At 42.8% G+C, this 22606-nt stretch overlaps 1 protein-coding gene and 1 pseudogene across 4 annotated transcripts in view; both read right to left on the bottom strand.

Moving 5' to 3' along the window:
• Positions 1 to 5117: 5117 nt before the first annotated feature.
• Positions 5118 to 22606, bottom strand: part of LOC122117646 (L-lactate dehydrogenase C chain-like) — a 32370-nt gene continuing 14881 nt past the window's right edge. For 2 of the 4 annotated variants that reach the window (XM_042691387.1, XM_042691386.1), the window contains exons 5-8: positions 21801 to 21974; positions 17800 to 17917; positions 8977 to 9100; positions 5118 to 5834 (exon numbers count right to left, since the gene is read on the bottom strand). In XM_042691387.1, coding sequence (XP_042547321.1) covers positions 5670 to 5834; positions 8977 to 9100; positions 17800 to 17917; positions 21801 to 21974 — 581 coding nt within the window. In that variant the 3' untranslated portion in view covers positions 5118 to 5669. Of the gene's footprint in view, positions 5835 to 6416; positions 6512 to 8976; positions 9101 to 17799; positions 17918 to 21800; positions 21975 to 22606 lie in introns of those variants that run through there. The other 2 variants (XM_042691388.1, XM_042691389.1) reach the window with 2 other exon arrangements.
• Positions 15137 to 15873, bottom strand: LOC122117647 (annotated as a pseudogene).

Below are 22606 nucleotides of genomic sequence, written 5' to 3' on the forward strand. Positions count from 1 at the left end.
AGAGCATAATACCCGTCTGAAGCCGCAACTTTAATATTCTAGAAAAAAAATAAAATTCTATTTAGTATGGGAAATATCACATAGAAATCTAAATCTGAAATATTTTAAATTGAGGAAATTGATTTTTTTTTTCCTTTGAGAGATATAGGGCAGTACCTTTTTACTGGTCCTGCAGTACCTTTTTACCAGTCCTGGATATTTCTTTCTAAACCTAAAAGAAAGAAAACTCTCAGCCTCCCAACTCAGGCTTGAGTGTGCTTGAATTGCTTGCTTGGCTGGCACTCTACCATTTGAGCCACATCTCCCAACAGAAGTTTTAACTAGGAAAGATAATGTAGTCATAATTAAAGAGGAAAGTACAGAGCCTTTATGGCTGATAAGAATGATTGAAGAAAGTTTTTTCTTTTGTTTTTGGTGGTACTCAGGGCTTACACAATTGCTGTACTGCTTGAGCCATGGCTCTCGTACTGCTTTTTGCTATTTTTGGATGTGGTATCTTCAGAGACACTTGTGTTTGGGCTGGCCTTGAACCTCAGTCCTTCAGGTCTCAACTTCCTGAGTAGCTAGGATCGCAGACATGAGCTACTGATACTCCGCCCTTTTGCATTTATTTGTCAGATAGGGTCTCAATTTTTTGCCCAGGCAGGTCTCAGACTGCAGTCGTCCTGCCTCTGCCTCTCTTGTAGCCGAGATTACAGACTTACACACCACACTCACCTTGCTCTTTGAGAAAGTCTTCCCAGCTGTTTGTCCAAGGCTGGCCTAGAACTGCAATTGTGTTTCTCCACCAAATGGCTGGGATTATAGGCATGAGCCACTCACTACCCGGTGATGATTGGGTTTTCATACAACTGTAAGATATGCCTCCCTCCAACCTTACTGCAGTGTTAGCACATTGCCCATCTACAATGAAAAAGACTAAAAGTACAGTGTACTGTACAAGCCTCTGCTTTTATTGTTATTAGAAGTTTTGTCTTCATGGAAATTGATAGTATAGCCAAGTTCGAGACCTCCCAATGAGCTACATGCCTAGGAGGTAACCCGCAGTGCTTATGCAAGTAAAACAAAATGTTCTCTGTGAAAATGAGAATGGTAGAAGAGAACATGCTCTTGTAAAATATGTTTCTTTAAGATATTTTGGATTGCCTGTGACCTGCTGGTGCAAGGGGATGCATAGGTTGTCAAGACATCCCAAAAGCTTAAAGCAAGGCCAGTGGATTGAATAATCACGGAATCACTTCCAAGCAAAGCAAAAGAGTGTGACTTGCAAGAAGGATCAGGTCATCATCAAGACCAGGTACAACATAAAGACCAATATATTTGTGCTATAATATTGCCAAGAAAAATGACCATTAACCGGCTGCATTTTACACAAGGACATCTGAAGAAACCATACTTAAGATCAGTGGAAAGTACCAAATCATAGCCTCTCCAACTCAATAAAACTTTGCTCTTCTCTTACAGTGGGTTGGGTGCCCTGATTTCTCTCAAACTCTTCTCAAATTGATGCCTCCTTGCCTGTGTGTTCATAATTTTAAAGCCAGGCAGGAAGTCAGGCAGTCCACATCCTACTCCCCCCCCGCCCCCAAAAAAAAAAGGATGACCAACTTGGTCATCATTGAAATAGAAATGTTTATACAGTCAGATCTTTGATTTAAAAATTAAAATCTACTTATAAAAATTATCAGAAGGGACTGGGAATGTGGCTTAGTGATGGAACGCTTGCCTTGCATGCATGAGGCCCTGGGTTCGATTCCTCAGCACCACATAAGCAAAAAAAAGCCGGAGGTGGTGCTGTGGCTCAAGTGGTAGAGTGCTAGCCTTGAGCTGAAGAGCTGAGGGACAGCTCCCAGGCCCAGAGTTCAAGCCCACGACCGGACCCAAAAAAAAAAAATTATCAGAAGGGACTGGGAATGTGGCTTAGTGACGGAGTGCTTGCCTAGCATTCATGAGGCCCTGGGTTCAACTCCTCCATACCACATAATTTTTTTTAATTATCAGAAAACAAAATGCTAGATCACCTTTTTATTTGGTATTAGGAATAGAGTTAACATTTAGATTATTTTTGTTTGAATATGTTTATTTTCCATTGTAAACTCATGAACATAGGAAGATATATTTACCACAAACATCCATCTTGTATCTGACAGCTCACAAATGTTTCCATTGTTAATTTTTTCTACAGATTTCTTATAGTGGTTAAGATAAAGTGTTATGAAGGTAAATCCAGAGATCCTGAAGTGAATACCAAATGAATTCCACCACTGATGGTAGAGACATGGAAAAATTTGTAGCTAATCAATAAGATCCTGTTGTGTGTTATACACTGGATTTAGCTCATCAATGTAATCAAGACAAAAGTAGTCTGGCTGCTTAAGAATTTATGCAACAGGGCTGGGAAGGTGGCTCTGTGGTAGAGAGCTTGCCTTGCATGCTTGAGGCCCTAGGTTCGATTCCTCAGCAACACATAAGCAAAAAACCGGAAGTGGTGCTGTGGCTCAAGTGGTAGAGCGCTAGCCTTGAGCAGAAGAGCTGAGGGACAGCGTCCAGACCCAGAGTTCAGGCCCACGACTGGACCCAAAAAAAAAAATTTATGCAACAAATATGATCACACACAAAAACAGTGTTAATAAAAGTATAAGAAATGTGTAAGCTGTGAACTGTTGGCTCACACCTGCTCATGGCTCATAGGTAGCAAACTATGAGACTCTTAACTCCAGTTAACCTCCAGAAAGTAGAAGAGTTGTGGCTCAAGTGGTAGAGTGCCAACTTCGAGTAAAAAAAATCTAAGGGACAGCAACCAGACCCTGATTACAAGCCCCAGTATTCACACAAAAACTTTCTGCACAGCCAAAAAAAGCATTTCCAGGGCTGGGGATGTAGCTTAGTGGTAGAGTGCTTGCCTGGCATGCATGAAGCCCTGGGTTCCATTTCTCAGTACCACATAAACAGAAAAAGCCAGAAGTAGCACTGTGGCTCAAGTGGTAGAGTGCCTCGCCTTGAATAAAAGCAGCTCAGGGACAGTGCCCAGGCCCTGAGTTCAAGACCCAGTACTGACTCCCCCCCAAAAAAAATTCCAGGGGGCTGGGAAGTGGCTCAGTGGTAGAGTGCTTGCCTTGCATTCATGAGGCCCTGGATTCTATTCCTCAGCATCACATAAGCAGAAAAAGCCGGAAGTGGTGCTGTGGCTCAAGTGGTAGAACACTAGCCTTGAGCTGAAGAGCTGAGGGACAGTGCCCAGGCCCAGAGTTCAGGCCCCACAACCGACCCAAAAAAAAACAAAAAAAAAATTCCAGAATGTCGAGACAAGCTAGCTATTCCAACAGATAAAGGTTAATACCAAAATATACAAAGAGCTAAATAATAATAATCCAATCAATAAATGGGGAAAGAAATTGGACAATTGGCTGATACTTTAAATGTTCATCTTTAGAAATATAAATCAAAACTTCATTTTACCCTAGTCAGAATGTTAATCATTAAGAAAACAAATACTGATGGAGATGTAAGGAAAAAAGGAACCCTCATACACAGTTGGAAGAATGTAAACTAGTGAAATTGCTGCAGGAGTCAGTATGGAGGTTCCTCAAAAGTAAAAGTAGACCTATGTAATGACCCTGCCTTAATCACTACTGATCATATATCCAAAAGATTATAAATCAGTATGCCAAAGAGATACTTGCATGTGGATGGCAGCACTGCTAACAATTGCCATGTGTTGTAATCATGCAAAGGTCCCAAAAATGGATTAGAAAAATTTGGCACATATATACCATGGAATATTACGTAGAGAAAAACGAACCAACCTGTGGTTCATACTGTTGAGGGAGTAAGCAAACCGCCAAATATAACATGTTTTTTTCTCATTTGTGATAGAGCAAATAATATACCTATTATTTATGGCCATGTACATATATGTGTATATAAATATATAATTTGATTTTAACTTGTCAGTTTAGAGGAGGATAGATGAGAAAGAATGAGGAGATATAGGTGAGTAATTTTGAAATACATTTTACTGTGTATGAAGATGGTATGAGTCTCAAAGCGGTAAATCAACTTGGGGACAGGGAAGAAAAAACAGTAACATTCTGATTGCCTTTCAGTCTGTACAAGGATTTCTTAAAATGAAGTTTTAATTTTGTTTACAATACACTTTTTAAAAAGATTTTGTTGCCGGGCGCTGGTGGCTCACGCCTGTAATCCTAGCTACTCAGGAGGCTGAGATCTGAGGACCACGGTTCAAAGCCAGCCCGGGCAGGAGAGACCGTGAGACTCCTATCTCCAATAAACCACCAGAAAACCGGAAGTGGCGCTGTAGCTCAAGTGGTAGAGCGCTCGCCTTGAGCTGAAGAGCTGAGGGACAGCACCCAGGCCCAGAGTTCAAGCCCCACGACCGACAAAAAAGAAAAAGATTTTGTTATTAAAAAGGTGATATACAGAGAGATTATAGTTACATAATTTACTAGGTAAAGAGTACATTTCTTTTGTGAACATGTCACCCCTTCCCTACAACATTTTTTAAAAGGCAAAACCCATAGAATACCTTCCTCCTTTTGCCCCTACTTTAAATGTAGAACTATATTTCATACATTCAAGGAAGGAACTGGGAAAAGAAAATAAAAACAAAAAAAAAAACATAATGGGAAACTAGTCATGATCCAAAGTGGATGACTAGAATCAAGATGGTGATGAATGTGAACCATGACTTTGAACAAATGGGTAACACCTCCACTAGAACTATGGAAGTCCTCAGGGCCTGCATATCTGCCTGCTACTTTTTCCTACTTATCCTATCCTTGTGTAAATTATCTTGGTCTTGGTTTCTTCATTTTTGTTTTATTGTTTATTTAAAATAGCATCCTAAATTCTTAGTGGAATCAAGGAAATATATTTGTGTGTGTACACATTCAAGATAAGTATGTATTAATTATCCACCCTCTTAGTCTTGGACATGAAGGGGAAGTTACTAATTGAATGTTCTTTAGCATTAAACCAATAGTCACTTGAGATAACTACTGTGGACACTTGAAAGCAGACATTGATAATCTCACAGCCATAACCCAGCAAGCATAAGTAGCTTGCCGAACAAATGACACAGAAGATAGTCCAAGGTATCCAAGTGATATTTTAATAGAGACACCACATATTTGAGCTTATATGAACTGGTATTTGCAGAGTTGTATGTATCATTGAATTTTTTATATAAATTTCTGTATTTTTCTTCATATATATGTATGGTCTTAAAAAATAAGTATTTAGTAAAATTTATACCTAGTCCCATGAACTTCAAAACAATATAGAGGATATGATAGTGCCATCATTGAAGAGAGCACAAGATAAAATTTCAATACTAGAAAAAGTACTCATAAGAATCTTAAGTTTTATACCATAGTGGGAGTTAGACATCTACAAAACTTAATGCCAACTATCCATATATGACATCCCTCAGAATCATGAATTACAACTGTACAGATGTAGTGCCATCAGAATTGAGCAATAAGAATTCACAGGGGAGAAATCTTTAAATTTTCCTCTTTCTAATCTTGAAGCTGAAGCTGTGTCATAGGTCTCAATCTTTTTTAAGTTTTTAACAGATAAGATTCTTTGAAAACATGAAGCATTCAATCTTCTACTTTCTTTTCTATCGAACAATAAAATAAGAGGCTTTAAAGTGTTACATCCTTTTGGATATTCCAAAGTGTATCTGCACTCTTCTTAAGAAGATTCTCTTCTTCAGAATTCAAGTTCATCTTCACAATATCTGAGATGCCATTTCGTCCCAAGATACAGGGGATACTGAGAAAGACTTCCTCATTTACTCCATATAAGCCCTGGAATACAAGATTCGATTATTGGTTAGTAACCCAATATGGAAAAGCAGTTGTGCAAGAGAGACACTATGACCTTGTCAACAAGAATTACCCACAGGTCAGCTGTGATTCTACATAAAACCAAGGGTGTCCTTATGGTATGTGGCCATATGTTGAGTGACAAGAAGAATGTGCCAGAGGTACATCTACCCCTTATTAGACCATCTTTATAAGCAAGGGGAAGGATTCTATGTACTCCCCTTGCAACCATTTTATCTTGCAACCATTTTATCTGATGAAGGACTAATATCCATCAGCTTGTGTCTGGTTCATCAAGGGAACAGTGAAAGTTAAAAAAAAAAAAAATGACTGGGAAGGCTTTCCTTTACCTTTATATCAGAGAGCACCACTGAGTTTGGACAACACCTGCTCCAGGTGGCATGTCAAGCCTCCAGATGAAGTTCTCAGTGGAGCCTATGGGTCCTCTTAAATCACTGGCAGAACCTATATCCTTCCTCTCACCAATTGCCATGGAATGTACTCCTCCCTCCATTGGAGTGCTACCTCCTATGGTGGACGGCGCCATGGGATGGTGCAGCGCCCCCACGTTCAGGCTCAGTCGTGGGCTGTGGAATCCCTGGCCAGTCAATCCAATGTTCCTTCCATGCCTGCAGTCAAAGCCAAGGCTACAGAAGCAGCTGTGAGAAGCGATGACAACCTGGGAAACACACTCATCTGAACCAGCCTCTGCCATCTCCATACTGCCCACCCCTCCCTGCCCCTGGGAGATAAGGAGACCCAGCAGACTCTCCGTAGCTCTCTGCCTCTTACCACTCACCTTTCTTTAGCTCTCATTTGGGACTGGATCTGGGTTTAGGAAAGGCAATGGGAGGACCTTGACTGTAAACAGCTTCTAAGAGATATAACTGAGGGAAATGAGAGGACCTTTGACACTGGAGCAGTGCCCTTCAGCTTCCCCCACCAGCTCAGCCATGCTTCCTATTCACTCTGCCTGAGGCCTTCCTCAGGACCACAAGGTGCGTGCTCCTTGATCTTATTTTGTTCTGGTGCCTGCTGCTGAGAAGCTCTCTTACTACCTCCTCCAGCCCTGCCTTTAGGAGTGACTTGACAAACTCATGAGCTCCAGCACACTAGCTACCTGTCACCCTCATGGCTCACCTCCTCCTCTCTGCTCTACACTTAGACCAGACTGTGAGCCCACATTCCTGCCAGTCATACCCAGCTTCCTTCCTTTTTCCTCCCTTAGTCATGGGTTGCCTCCTATGTGAAATCTGAGCTATCATATGGTTTTTAGGGACCCCACATCATCAGGGGCAGGGCACCTCCGCAGCGTTTCAGAAATCAGTGTTTCCTTAGTTCTTTTGTTTTCATTCTCCCTCAAAGAGGTTTCCTGGGCTAGAGCTAGAGAATTTATATCCATTCCATCATCATCATTTGGGGAGGAGGTTAAAAGGCTGGGTAGAAAGGCCTTGCTGGGGGGTCTCTCTCAAGGGCTGAGATTATAGGAATGTATCACCATGCCCAGTCAAATGATTTAATGTCTGAGTGCTTCCTGTAAAATATCTTGCCCATTGACTTGTTCTATTAGGCAACTAATTAGCCACTTTCTCCCAGAGCCCTCCTTTGATGCCTCTCTGATTCATCCTTCAGAGCCTACTAGCGCTGTGACTTCCTCAGCCATGACCTTTGTGTCTTAAAGGGGTATTCATTGTGTACTCCTTCCTTCCAAGTCATTAGCCCTCCACTCTCGTGTGTGTGTGTGCGTGTGTGTGTGTGTGTGTGTGTGTGCGCGTGCGCGTATGTGTGTGCGTGTGTGTGTGTGCGTGTGTGTGTGTGTGTGTGTGTGTGTGTGTGTGTGTGTGTGTGTGTGTAGCTCTTCTTTCCTTTTCTGATGACCATGTACTAGCCTCCTGGTTAATCCATCTGATTTTCAAAAGACGGCCACTAAGTTCCTATATCTACTTTTCTTCCCTTCAAGCCCATTCTCTGTATCACAGCCACAGTGCTTTCTTTATCATTTGTTTTAATATATTTATAATCAGTGGGTAATGGGCCAGGACCTTCAATATGTTAGACAAACGCTGGAGCAATGAACTACATTTTTCATATAAAGAATGTCTGAGCTGGGCCCCAGTGGCTCACGCCTATAATCATAGATACTCAGGAGGCTGAGATCTGAGGATCCCGGGCAGAAAAGTCCCCATGAGACCAATTACCCATCGAAACTGAAAGTGGTGCTGTGGCTCAAAGTGGTACAGCACTAGCCTTAGGCAAAAGAGCTCAGAGTCGATGTCCAGGCCCTGAGTTTAAGCCCCATGACTGACACACACAATAAAAAGTCTGGATGTTCACATTCCACTGTTCTTGAGATCAGGACCCAATCTCTATATAAGGTGGCTGACTTTTCCAGCCTTCCCATTCAGTCTTCCCTCTGATCCCTGCACTTCAGTAACCAAAGAAACTCATGTTTTTTTTTTTGGGGGGGGGGTCTATCCTTTTCAGAGCCTCAAGTACCCTAGACTTACAACTACCTCGGATCCTTTGCACTTTTTTCTTCTGCTTGAAATATTAGTCCAATATTCCATATTAACTTTGCCTCATTACTTATATGTCTGATTTTATTTCTATAAGAAATGATTCTCGGGGCTGGGAAGGTAGCTCAGCGGTAGAGTGCATGCCTTGCAAGAATGAGGCCCTGGGTTCGATTCCTCAGCACCACATAAACAGAAAAAGCCAGAAGTGTCGCTGTGGCTCCAGTGGTAGAGCACTAGCCTTGAGCTGAAGAGTTGAGGGACAGTGCCCAGACCCAGAGTTCAGGCCCCATGACCGGCAAAAAAAAAAAAAAAAACCAAAAAAAAATGATTTCTCATTACCTATCAGCCATGCCCTTTCAAAAGAGAACTCAAAACGCCTGCCATATATTCCTAGCACTTTGTACTTTTTCACTATAGCATTTACATCTATAATTGTTATGTGTTTACATCTATAATTGTTTTGATTAAGCCCATTTCTTTCACTACATTCAATAAGGTCAGGTCTTTGTCTTTTCTGTATAATATCTTTTTGTATAATATCTGGCACATTGTAGGGGATCAATAATTAATACAGGAAAGAATGATTTTAAAAAAAAGTTTAAGCCTACTTTAACCAGAGTAGAAACTGGATGTACTCTCCTAAGATTCTTCAAGATTGTTTCTGACAGATTTGTCACAGACAATGCAACGGCCCATGATGTATATCCCTTCAGCTTAAGGATGTCATAGGCACTGCAGATAAAGAAGGAAATCAAATTTATGAGCCCAAATTGATTCACTAGAATCAACTCAGAGAAAGCATAATATTCTTTAAGCATTCATTCTGAAACAATCTAAATACCAATGGCACTATAATAACATTTTCCAGATTTCTACTAGAAATTACTTACAATTTTTGTATTATTATAATACGTTCAAATACACTATCTCATAAATTGTCATTCACTTTAAACAAGAATCAGCTCACCCTTCTTTTATTATAAAAGCAGAATACAAAGGCCTACATGCCAATAAAGATTAAGTTAGTTTTAATATTTTTAAATTTTGTTTAAATACTCAAAGTGGGAAGTGGAGCTGTGGTTCAAGTGGCAGAGTACAAGCTTTCAGTTAAAAAGTCCAAGGACAGCACCCAGGCCCTTAGTTCAAGCCCTAGAACTAGCCTAAATACCCAAACAGACCCTGATTCCTGAAAGTTACTATATACATCTCTCTCTCTTTGATCACTTAGAAATATTACTGGTATGGCAATGAAACTTTATCTAGTTGTAAGGATGTATACGTTTTTCCTAAGAATATATCATCAAATCAATAACAAACAAGTAATGGGAAATTTTCATAGTACATTTTCAAAGAAATTCTTTCAAAAACTGCACTTTCTTATCTCTGGCTTACAAAAAACAAAAATTATTATAGGAACTTTAGAACTGCATCAACCCATCATGATAATAATAATTACTTGAGTGAAAGATTTACAGTTGAGACTTAGGCTTTTCTGAACTTTACTTTCTATAGTAAAGATGTTATCATACTTTTTGCACTGCCACCAGCAATATCAGTTTGGATTAACAAGACTCACAGCGGAGGTTTCAACTAAGCACTGAAATTATTTAGCTCTGACAAAGGACACAGCAAACACAATGTCCAGAATCACTGTTCCTTCATATCAGAAGGGCTCACAACCATGCAGACACAGTTCTAAAGCCCTAGACACAGTACACTATATAAGGATGATGTACAAATGCATCCCTTCAGCACAGGGAAGCCAGGTCTGGCCTATACCTATTGTGTTGTCCCAGACATTACTACTAGAAAATGTCAAAAGTAATTGTAGGTAGGCCTGGTGCCAGTGACTCACACCTGTAATCCTAACTATTCAGGAGGCTGAGATCTGAGGATTGCAGTTCATAGCCAACCCAGGCAAGGAAGTCCATGAGACTCATCGCTAATTAACCCAGAAAGCCCAAAAAGCCCAAAGTGGACTTATGTCTCAAGTGGTAGAGCATCAGCCTTGTGCAAAACCCTGAGCCATCAGGGATGGCATTCAGGCACTGAGTTCAAACCCTAGAATGGGCACAAAAAAAAAAACTCACCAAAACAGTAACTTTAGTCCCATAATTCAATATGACTAAGACTGTGAATAAACACAGTGAAAGAGAGGGAAGGTCTGCATAGTGATAGGGAGATTGATGGCATAGGAGTTAGGAGCTGAAATACACTCTGCAGTGGGTAACTGGAGACAAATCATACCAGTAGAAGCTAAATGACAGATTATGCTTTCAATAATAATTAGAATGGTTGCCAGAGGCTTACCCTTGTAATCCTGGCTACTCAGGCTGAGATCTAAGTATGTAGTTCAAAGCCAGCCCGGGTGGAAAGCTCTATGTGACTCTTATCTCCAACTAACAAGCAAAAGGCTGGAAGTAAAGGTGTAGCTCAGATGGTAGAGCACCAGCTGTGAGTGAAAAAAGCTAAGGGACAGCTGGGTGTCAGCTGCTCACGCCTGTAATCCTAGCTACTCAGGGGACTGAGAACTGAGGATCACAGTTTAAAGCCAGCCTAGGCAGGAAAGTCTGTGAGACGCATCTCCAATAAACTACTCAGAAAAAGCCAGAAGTGGTGCTGTGGCACAAGTAGTAGAGTGCTAGCATTGAGCACAAAAAGGCTCAGGGACAATGCCTATGCCCTGACTTCAAGCCCCAGGAATGACCAAAAAAAAAAAAAAAAAGGTAAGAGACAGTGCCCAGGACCTGACTTCCAGCCATAGTACCAGCACAAACACACACACACACACAATTAATAAGAGAAAGAAGTTGAGATGTCTAAAAATATAATTCTTTTAGTTGCTACTGACCCTGATAGTCCACTACTGCATATACAAAAGCCTGAAATGTGATCCTGTATCTCACACTGCACAAAATCAACTCAAAAGTGGATAGAAGACCTAAACATAAGACATGACACTTGCAGCTATTAGAAGAAAACAGAAGGAAACATTTCAAGACATTGACACACATATTTGATGTTAATGCCCAAAGTACTAGAAACAAGCAAAATATACAAAAAAATATTCTGCACAGCAAAGGAAAAATTGAACAGAATTAAGAGACAACCTATAAAATGGGAGAAAACATTCCCCAACTACCCATTTGGCAAATACCTAGAATATATAAGAAACTCAAAATCACAAAAATAAAAAAGCAATACTATGAGCTGAGGCTCAAATGTTAAAACCTGCCTAGTGAGTGCAAGACCTTCAGTTTGGATCACACGAACACAAAATCAATTATAATTGAGCAAATTATCTGAATAAACCATTTCCAAAACAAAAACTAAAAATGGCAGCAAGTTTATAAAAAACATACAATATCATTAGTTAATGCAAATCACAATTACAATAAAATATTACCTCACTCCAGTTAGATTGGATTTAAAAAAAAGGAAAAAGAATGACGGAAAGATGGGCTGGGAAGGTGGCTCAGTGGTAGAGCGCTTGCCTTGCATGCATGAGGCCCTGGGTTCGATTCCTCAGCACCACATAAGCAAAAAGAAAAAAGCCAGAAGTGGTGCTGTGGCTCAAGTGGTAGAGCGCTAGCCTTGAGCTGAAGAGCTGAGGGACAGTGCCCAGGCCCAGAGTTCAGGCCCCACGACCGGACCCAAAAAAAAAAAAAGAATGACAGAAAGAGAAAGAAAAAAGGAAAGAGAAAGAAAAAAAGAGAACAATGCTGGGAAGGATATAGAGTAAAACTCTCAAACACTGTTGGTAGGAATATAAAATTGTAAATCATTATGGACAACAGCACAAAGAGTTCTTCAAAAAATAAAAGTAGGGCTGGAAAGGTAGCTCAGTGGAAGAGTGCTCGCCTAGCAGGCGTGAAGCCCTGGGTTCAATTCCTCAGTATTACATAAACAGAAAAAGTCAGAATTGGTACTGTGGTAGAGTGCTAGCTAGCCTTGTGCAAAAGCTCAGGGTCAGCGTCCAGGCCCTGAGGTCAAGCCCCAGGACTAGCAATAAATAAATAAAATTAATAAATTAATAAAATATTCTCTGAGTATGTATATACTATATATGTACATGTTTTTCATTGCATACATATGTGTATGTACATAGGTATATATCAATGTATGTATATGTATATGCCATTTAGCGATAAGTAAAACTGTAATTCTATCATTTGCAGCAAAATGGATAGAACTGGAGAGCATGAAGTGAGTGGACTAAGCTAGTCAAAGCAAGACAAATAAATGTTCTCTCTCATACATGAAAGCTTAAGAAAACCAAAGTCCATGGGCTGGGAAGTTGGCTCAGTGGTAGAGCGCTTGCCTTGCATGCCTGAGGCCCTGGGTTCGATTCCTCAGCACCACATAAGCAAAAAGAAAAAAGCCGGAAGTGGTGCTGTGGCTCAAGTGGTAGAGCGCTAGCCTTGAGCTGAAGAGCTGAGGGACAGCACCCAGGCCCAGAGTTCAGGCCCCACGACTGGACCCCAAAAAAAAAAGAAAAGAAAAGAAAACCAAAGTCCAGCTGAGTATGGAATTCCTAGAGTTTGGAGAGTGAGGAAGTAGTAGACTAAGGGAAGTTGGATTTGCTTGGTGAACACTATATGCTGGTACTGAAATGCTGAACTCCATCACTATGCATAGCTAATGAATGTTGATAAAAATAAATATAAGCACTTTAGATTCATATATTTTTAACTGCTGGTATAAAAAGCAATGGGAGCTAGGTGCCGGTGGCTCACGCCTGTAATCCTAGCTACTCAGGAGGTTGAGATCTGAGGATCACAGTTCAAAGTCAGCCTGGGCAGGAAAGTCTGTGAGACTCTTTTTTTTTTTGTTTGTTTGGCCATAGGGCCTGAACTCTGGGCTTGGGTGCTGTCCCTTGGCTCTTCAGCTCAGGGCTAGTGCTCTACCACTTGAGCCACAGCACCACTTCCGGCTTTTTCTACTTATGTTGTACTGAAGACTTGAACCCAGGGCCTCATGAATGCGAGGCAAGCACTCTACCACTGAGAGTGAGACTCTTATTGCCAATAAAGCACTTAGAAAACTGGACAAAAAAAAAAAAGCAATGGGAAAAAGAAAAAGTAGTTTTAAGGCCAGTTTGTTGTTTTTATTTTTATTGTTTTTAAAACAGCGTGTTCCTATGGCTGGCCTCAAACACAGCCTTCCTTTCTTAGCCTCCTTCTCAGCCTTGCATGTTCTGAGAGCGTAAATGTGTCACTCCACCTGTCGAGGCTCGTATCTTTGTTTTGTTTTTTTGTGGTCCTGGGGCTTGTACTCTGGGCCTGGGCGCTGTCCCTCAGCTCTTCAGCTCCAGGTGAGCACTCTACCACTTGAGCCACAGCGCCACTTCCAGTTTTCTGAGTGGTTTATTGGAGATAAGAGTCTCACAGACATTCCTGCCTGGGCTGGCTTTGAACCATGATCCTCAGATCTCAGTCTCCTGAGAAGCTAGAATTACAGGTGTGAGCCACCAACACCTGGCTAAGGCTGGTGTCTTTGTGTGTGTTCTGGGGCTTGAACTCAGGACCTCATGCTATTCAAGGCTAGCAATCTACCACTTGAGCTATAGCTCAACTTCTGGGTTATCTGGTGGTTAGTTGGAGATAAAAGTCTGGCTGGGCTGGCTTTGAACCAAGATCCTCAGGCCTCAGCCTCTTAAATGGCTAGGATTTCAGGCATGAGCCACTGATGGCAAGCAATTATTTCCATTTAAAATGAATAAACTAAGGCTGGGAAGGTGGCTCAGTGGTACAGCGCTTGCCTTGCATGCATGAGGACCTGGGTTCAATTCCTCAGCACCACATAAGCAAAAAGAAAAAAGCCAGAAGTGGCACTGTGGCTCAAGTGGTAGAGCACTAGCCTTGAGCTGAAGAGCTGAGGGACAGCGCCCAGGCCCAGAGTTCAGGCTCCACAACCGGACCCAAAAATAAAAAATAAAAATAAAATGAATAAACTAGCTGGGCGCCAGTGGCTCACACCTGTAATCCTAGCTACTCAGGAGGCTGTGATCTGAGGATCATGGTTCAAAGCCAGCCCGGGCAAGAAAGTCCATGAGACTTTTTTTTTTTTTGCCAGTCATGGTATCTGAACTCTGGGACTGGACGCTGTCCTTCAGCTCTTCAGCTCAAGGCCAGCGCTCTACCGCTTGAGCCACAGTGCCTCTCCTGGCTTTTTCTATTTAGGTGGTGCTGAGGAATCGAACCCAAGGCCTCATGCATGCTAGGCAAGCACTCTACCACTGAGCCACCTTCTCAGTCCGACTTTTTTTTTTAGGAGTTAAAGCAGAAGGGCTGGGAAGGTGGCTCAGTGATAGAGCGCTTGCCTTGCATGCCTGAGGCCCTGGGTTTGATTCCTCAGCACCACGTAAGCAAAAAAAAAAAAAGAAAGAAAAAAGCCAGAAGTGGCGCTGTGGCTCAAGTGGTAGAGTGCTAGCCTTGAGCTGAAGAGCTGAGGGACAGCACCCAGGCCCAGAGTTCAGACCCCACGACCAGACCCAAAAAGAGTTAAAGCAGAAATTTATTAAAGTCCTTTTATATAGTGTTTTACACACACAACAAAAAAATGTACAGAGTCCTCAATGTTCAGGCAATCAACACTGAGAATAGCTTCAAGAGAAAATGGATTTCTTTGCCCTTCCCCCAGTAAAACAGTACTGCTGTTTATATTCCTGGAAATGACGCATTTAATCACATCACTTTCGGAAGAACAATCCCTTTGAAAACTCTGCAGAGAGTGAAGAGTTATTAGCATAGAACCTTCCTGAAAACACAGTGCCTCTTGACAGAGGTGTAGTGCCAGAGAAACATGAAATGGCGGCTCTTCAGAGGCACATGCGCGCTGGCAGAGGACTGCAGGGAGAGCCCGCAGGTTCTGCTGGGCAGCCTTAGCTTCGCAGCGTGGCCAGCCGGGATGGCATGGCCTCCAGGGTCTCTTCCTCCTCTTCCTCCTCTGAGGCAGCTGTTGCTCCTGCAGGTTCAGGCTCAGGAAGAGCACCTGTCACTTTATTGGGCACTTTGCCCAAGGCCCCTGCAGTAATTTCAAACAAGATTTTGTCAATTTCCATTTCTGCTTCTTCTTCCATTTCTTCCTGATCATCCATGCTTTCAAAGGTGTCCTCTAACAGCTCTTCTATGAGCCAGCCTTCACCATCACTTTGGACAGCTCCCTCATGGTGGCCTGTATCTCAGGGATCTTCACAAGACTTTGCATGGCCTTTATCACTTCTGTGCTCTTCTGCAAGGAGCCAGCCACTCGCAGGACCGCCATGAGCACAGAATTCATGTGCCCTCTGGATGCATGCATACAGCTTGTTCACAGCCTTCCTAGACCTGATCCTCTCCTTGGCCAGAACCACACAGACATCCTTCTGGCCCTTCTTGACAGTATCACAGACTGCTTCACTTTTTCTTCTTCTCTTTTAATGTCTCTTACTTTCTTATCTTCAATGACCATTCATTAACCAGCTCTTTGGGAGGCTTCCCTTGTGTTTTTCCAAACAGCCCCATGGCGAACTCCCCCATGAGACTCTTTTTTTTTGTCGGTCGTGGGGCTTGAACTCTGGGCCTGGGCGCTGTCCCTCAACTCTTCAGCTCAAGGCGAGCGCTCTACCACTTGAGCTACAGCGCCACTTCTGGTTTTTCTGGTGGTTTATTGGAGATAGGAGTCTCACGGTCTCTCCTGCCCGGGCTGGCTTTGAACCTTGATCCTCAGATCTCAGCCTCCTGAGTAGCTAGGATTACAGGTGAGAGCCACCAGCGCCCGGCTTCCCCCATGAGACTCTTTTTTTTTTTTTGGGGGGTCCGGTCTTGGGGCCTGAACTCTGGGCCTGGGCGCTGTCCCTCAGCTCTTCAGCTCAAGGCTAGAGCTCTACCACTTGAGCCACAGCACCACTTCTGGCTTTTTTCTTTTTGCTTATGTGGTGCTGAGGAATCGAACCCAGGGCCTCGAGCATGCAAGGCAAGCGCTCTACCACTGAGCCACCTTCCCAGCCCCCCCCCCCCCCCATGAGACTCTTATCTCCAATAAACCACTAGAAAACTGGAAGTGGTGCTGTGGCTCAAGTGGTAGAGTGCTCACCTTGAGCTGAAGAGCGCAGGGACAGCACCCAAGCCCAGAGTTCAAGCCTCACAACCGACCAAAAAAAAAAAAAAAAAGAAGTGAGCTTTTGATGTCCGAAGTAATTTCCCATTACACGCTATAATAAATGGTAAAACAATGTTTTAAATGGCTTCAAAGTTCATGCCTTTAATCACTGTTTTATTAATCCTCAAATATACATGAGTTCCTGCAAAATAACTATGGTAAGTATGATTGGTGTGTGTGGGTTTTTGTTGTTGTTTTGTGTGCCTGTCCTGGGGCTTAAACTCAGGTCCTGGGCACTGTCCCTGAGCTTCTTTTGCTCAAGTCTAGCACTCTACCACTTGAGCCACAGCACTACTTCTACTTTTTTCTGAGTAGTTTATTGGAGATGAGTTTCATGGAGGGCTGAGAAGGTGGCTTGGTGGTAGAGTGCTTGTCTCGCATGCATGAGGCCCTGGGTTCGATTCCTCAGCACCCCATAAACAGAAAAAGCTAGAAGTGGCGCTGTGGCTCAAGAGGTAGAGTGCTAGCCTTGAGCTGAAGAGCTGAGGGACAGAGCCCAGGCCCAGAGTTCAAACTCCATGACCGACCAAAAAAAAAAAAGAGTTTCATGGACTTTCTTGCCTGGACTAGCTTTGAACCACAATCTTCAGATCTCAGCCTCCTGAGTAGGTAGGATTATAGACATGAACCACCAGCGGTCAGCAGGTATATTTTTAAAGCTCCAAAGTAATGGTTTGCATAAGGCATCTGAATGTAGAGGGTGTTCGTAGCCTACAGTTACTTATCTTATAAAAAGGAAAGGTCAATTACAGACTTTTAACCTGGAAATTTTATTCTTTTTTTTTTGCCTTTTTTTTGTCGGTCATTGGGCTTGAACTCTGGGCCTAGGCACTGTCCCTCAGCTCTTTAGCTCAAGGCAACTGCTCTACCCCTTGATTCACAGCACCACTTCTGGTTTTCTGGTGGTTAATTGGAGATAAGAGTGTCATGAAGGGCTGGGAAGGTGGCTCAGTGGTAGAGCGCTTGCCTTGCATGCATGAGGCCCTGGGTTCGATTCCTCAGCACCACATAAGCAAAAAAAAAAAGCTGGAAGTGGTGCTGTGGCTCAAGTGGTAGAACGCTAGCCTTGAGCTGAAGAGCTGAGGGACAGCGCCCAGGCCCAGAGTTCAGGCCCCACAACCGGACCCCCCCCAAAAAAAAGGAGTGTCATGAACTTTCCTGACCAGGCAGGAAAGATCTCAGCCTCCTGAGTAGCAAGGATTACAGGCATGAGCCACCGACACCCAGCTATAACCTGGAAGTTTTATTCTTAATACTGATTATAAGGCATTAAAAATGAATACTGTTACCTGTTAATCACTTGTTTATGGACTGTTTTCCACTGTTCCTTGTCTGAGTCGGATCCTATTTCAGGGTTCAGACACTTTAGAGGAAAACCAGCAACATTCACTCCACTCCATAAGGGCACTAAGAAAATAAAAATTAAAAAAACCATGCATCTCAAAATGAAATTTCCTTGATGATATTTCATCTGCTGTTTGAGCTCACTACTGCTTTTCTGTTTGCTTGCTTGCTTGTTTCACTTGTTTTGTTTTGTATTCCTTTAAACAGCCACAAACTTGTCATCTTCCCACCTCTCCCTTCTGAGTGCTCCCTTCTGAGAGCATATGACCACACACCCTGCTTGTTTATTTTTAAATTATTACTACAATATCTAAAAGTTTTAAATAAACATAAAAAAGAATTACAAGAAATAACAATATAAAGTGTTAGAGCCAGGCAACAGTATCTCACGCCTGTAATCCTAGCTACTCAGGAGGCTGAGATCTGAGGATCTCAGATCAAAGCCAGCCTGGACAGGAAAGTCCCTGAGACTTTAACCACCAGAAAACCAGAAGTGAAGCTGTGACTCAAGTGATAGAGCGATCGCCTTGGGCTGAAGAGCTGAGGAACAGCGCCCAGGCCCAGAGTTCAAGTCTCACGACTGACCAAAAAAAAAAAGTGTTAGAAAACATGTAGTCAGGGCTGGGAAGGTGGCTCAGTGGTAGAGCGCTTGCCTTGCATGCCTGAGGCCCTGGGTTCGATTCCTTAGCACCACATAAGCAAAAAGAAAAAAGCCGGAAGTGGTGCTGTGGCTCAAGTGGTAGAGCCCTAGCCTTGAGCTGAAGAGCTGAGGGACAGTGCCCAGGCCCAGAGTTCAGACCCCACGACCGGACCCAAAAAAAAGGAAACATGTAGTCATATTTATTTATAACTATGTGGTAAATGGACAAAAATTTGAGCACAGAATAGTTATCAAAAGATATCGCCAGACACTGGTGGCTCATGCCTATAATCCTAGCTACTCAGGAGCTGAGATCTGAGGATCAAGGTTTGAAGCCAGCAGGGGCAGGAAAGTCCAATGAGACTATTTCCAATAAGCTACTCAGAAAAAGCTGGAAGTGATGCTGTGGTTCAAGTGGTACAGCACTAGCCTTGTGCTGAAGAGCTCAGGGATAGCACCCAGGCCCAGAGTTCAAGAGCCACAACCAAAAAAAAAAAAAAGAGGAGGAGTGGGAGGAGGAGATGTAAATGGCCAAGTATAGGAAAACATGTTCACATCACTGATCAGAAAATATGTTCACATCACAATTAGACAGCCTCTCTCCATACTCAGAAATCTTATTATCACAAAGATAAGAAATAAACTAGGCACAGATGCTCATGTCTATAACCCTAGCTACTCAGGAGACTGAGATCTGAAGATAACAGTCCAAAACCGGCCTTGGTAGAAAAGTCCACCAGACTCTATTTCTAATTAGCTAGCAAAAGAACTGGATTGGAGGTATGCCTCAAGTAGTAAAGCACCAACCATGATCAGACAAAACTAAGCAAGAATAGCCGGGTGCTGGTGGCTCACGCCTGTAATCCTAGCTACTCAGGAGGCTGAGATCTGAGGATCGCGGTTCAAAGCCAGCCCGGGCAGGAGAGACCGTGAGACTCCTATCTCCAATAAACCACCAGAAAACCGAAAGTGGCGCTGTAGCTCAAGTGGTAGAGCACTTGCCTTGAGCTGAAGAGCTGAGGGACAGCGCCCAGGCCCAGAGTTCAAGCCCCACGACCGACAAAAAAAAAAAAAAAACTAAGCAAGAAGCCCTGAGTTCAAGTCCTAGTATTGTCAAAAACAAAAAGAGATAAATGAAAAGTACTGGCAAGCCTATGAAGAAAAAGGAAATCATGCCTTGATGGTGGAGAGGTAAACTAGTCCTGCTATTATGGAAAATTTGGCACCTCAGAAAAACTAAAATTAGGCAGCCATAGCTTATGCCTATACTCCTACTCAGGAATCTTGGATCCAAAATATCAAAGTTCAAAGCCAGCCTGGACAGAAAAGCCCAAGCGACTCCATCTGCAACTTAACCAGAAAAAGCCAGACTAGAGGTGTGGCTCAAGTGGTAGAGCACTAGCTAAGCAAGTAAGTAGGAAAAATGTTAGAACAGAAGTTCAAATCCAGTCTTCCCCCACCCCCCAAAAATGATAAAATTACATATAACCTATAATCCCACTGCAGGGCACATATCCAAAAGAAAATCATGTGGCTTAGGGGTAGAGTGCTTGCCTAGCAGGCATGAAACCCTGGGTTCGATTCCTCAGTACCACATACACAGAAAAAGCCAGAAGTGGCACTGTGGCTCAATTGGTAGAGGGACAATGCCCTAAGTTCAAGCCTCAGGACTGCCAAAAAAAATCACTATATTGAAAGGATATCTGCATATGTTTATAATATTCATATCTGCATATGTTCATAGAGTGTTTGTTACTAAATTTTAAATAGTATTCATTGGGAGGAGGTAAAAATGTTGGAAAAGAAATGTACTCACTTTTTTTTTTGGTCGGTCATGGATCTTGAACTCTGGGCCTGGGCACTGTCCTTGAGCTCTTCAGCTTAAGGCTAGTGCTCTACTACTTGAGCCACAGCGCCACTTCCTGTTTTCTGGTGGCTAATTGGAGACAAGAGTCTCACAGACTTTCCTGCCCGGGCTGGCTTTGAACCACGATCCTCAGATCTCAGCCTCTTGAGTAGCTAGGATTACAGGCATGAGCCACCGGTGCCCAGTTCATTATCTTTCTTATATATAACTGTAACCTCTCTGGACATCAACTTTACAATAAAAAATTTAAAAATAATAATAGTATTCACAATATCCAAGATGTGGAATCAACCCAAATATCCAACAAGAGATAGTTGGTCTGGAGGACCTCATGTTAGAAAGCCAGACATAGAAAGATAAACATGGTATGATCCCATTTAAATATAGGCTAAAAGAGGGGAGATCATTGAAGTAAAGACTAGAATAGTAACTACCAGAGACTGGTGAGGGGAGGAGGTAAGAGAGGTCAGTGAGTATAACGTTATAAATAGAGGACTGAATGCTAATGTTCTACTGAACAGCAGGATGATGACTGTTATTGTAATGTCTGCTCCAAATAGCCAGATGAGAAATTTTTGCCACAAAGAAATTATGAAGCCAAATGCCAGTGGCTCAAGCCTGTCATCCTAGCTACTCAGGAGGCTGAGATATGAGGATCTCAGTTCAAAACCAGCCAGGACAGAAAAGTCCTTGAGATTCATCTCTAGTTAACCACCAGAAAACTAGAAGTGGCGCTGTGGCTCAAAGTGGTAGAGCACTAGCCTTGAGAGGAAAAAGCCCAGGGACAGTGCCCAGGCCATGAGTTTAAGCCCCAAAACCAACAACAACAACAACAAAAAATTATGCGGTGGCCAGTAGCTGATGTCTATAAAATCCTAGCTACTCAAGCCACTCTGGGCAGGAATGTTGTGAGACTTTTGTATCTAATTAACCAGCAAAAAGTTAGAATGAAGCTGTGGCTTCATTCTAACTCTACCTTGGGGGGGAAAGCTAAGGGACAGAGCCCAGGCCCTGAGTTCAAGCCCCAGGAAGAGCACGCACACACACACACACACACACACACACAGAAAAATATCAATAGACCATTACATAAATCTATTGATAGAAAAGGGATTTTAAAGAAAACATGTACTACCAGGAGTCAGGTACCAGTGGCTCACATCTGTAATCCTAACTACTTCAGGAGGCTGATATCTGGGGAATCATGGTTCACAGCCAGCCAAGGCAAGAAAATCTGTGAGACTCTAATCAATAATAACTAACAAAAAGCCAGAAATGGAGCTATGGCTCTGTCACAGAGCACTAGCTTTGAGCACAAAAGCTCAGGAACAGCACCCAGACCTTGAGTTCAAGTCTCGAGACTGCAAAAAAGAAAAAGAAAATATGTACTACTAGAGATCAGAAGCATAGTTATGTAGTACTACTAGGTTTACACTTACCACTGGAATCACCATGTTCCCCAACAATCCAACCATGACAGCTTGTGGGGTGGATCCCCAGCTTCTCTCCAATAAAGTAACGGAAACGGGCAGAGTCGAGATTACAACCACTGCCAATCACACAATTTACAGGTAGGCCACTTATCTTCCAGGCAACATATGTCAAGATATCCACTAGGAAAAAAAATTTATGATGTTAGAACAATATTCATAATAATGTTTGTTTTTTGGGTTTTTTTGGTCAGTTGTGGGGCCTGAACTCTAGGCCTGGGTGCTGTTCCTCAGCTCTTCAGATTAAGGCTGGCACTCTACCACTTGAGCCACAGCGCCACTTCTGGCTTTTTTCTTTTTGCTTATGCGGTGCTGAGGAATCAAACCCAGGGCTTCATGCATGCAAAGCAAGCACTCTACTACTGAGCCACCTTCCCAGCCTCCATAGTAATGTCTTTTAACTTCATTTTTCTGAGCCAACCACCTGGGAGGCTGAGATAAGAAGGATCATGATTTGAGACTAGCCCAGAAAAAAAGTTTCAAAGATGCTGTCTCTTTTTTTGGGTCCGGTCGTGGGGCCTGAACTCTGGGCCTGGGCGCTGTCCCTCAGCTCTTCAGCTCAAGGCTAACACGCTACCACTTGAGCCATACCACCACTTCCGGCTTTTTTTTTTCTGCTTATGTGGTGCTGAGGAATCGAACCCAGGGCCTCATGCATGCAAGGCAAGCACTCTACCACTGAGCCACCTTCTCAGCCCCCACTACTAAAATTTGAAAACAAAAATATTTCAAGAAGATATTGTAAGTACCTGTTT

The sequence above is a fragment of the Dipodomys spectabilis genome, unplaced genomic scaffold (assembly GCF_019054845.1).
Source record: "Dipodomys spectabilis isolate Male_0828 unplaced genomic scaffold, ASM1905484v1 ptg000145l, whole genome shotgun sequence".
Lineage (NCBI taxonomy): Eukaryota > Metazoa > Chordata > Mammalia > Rodentia > Heteromyidae > Dipodomys > Dipodomys spectabilis.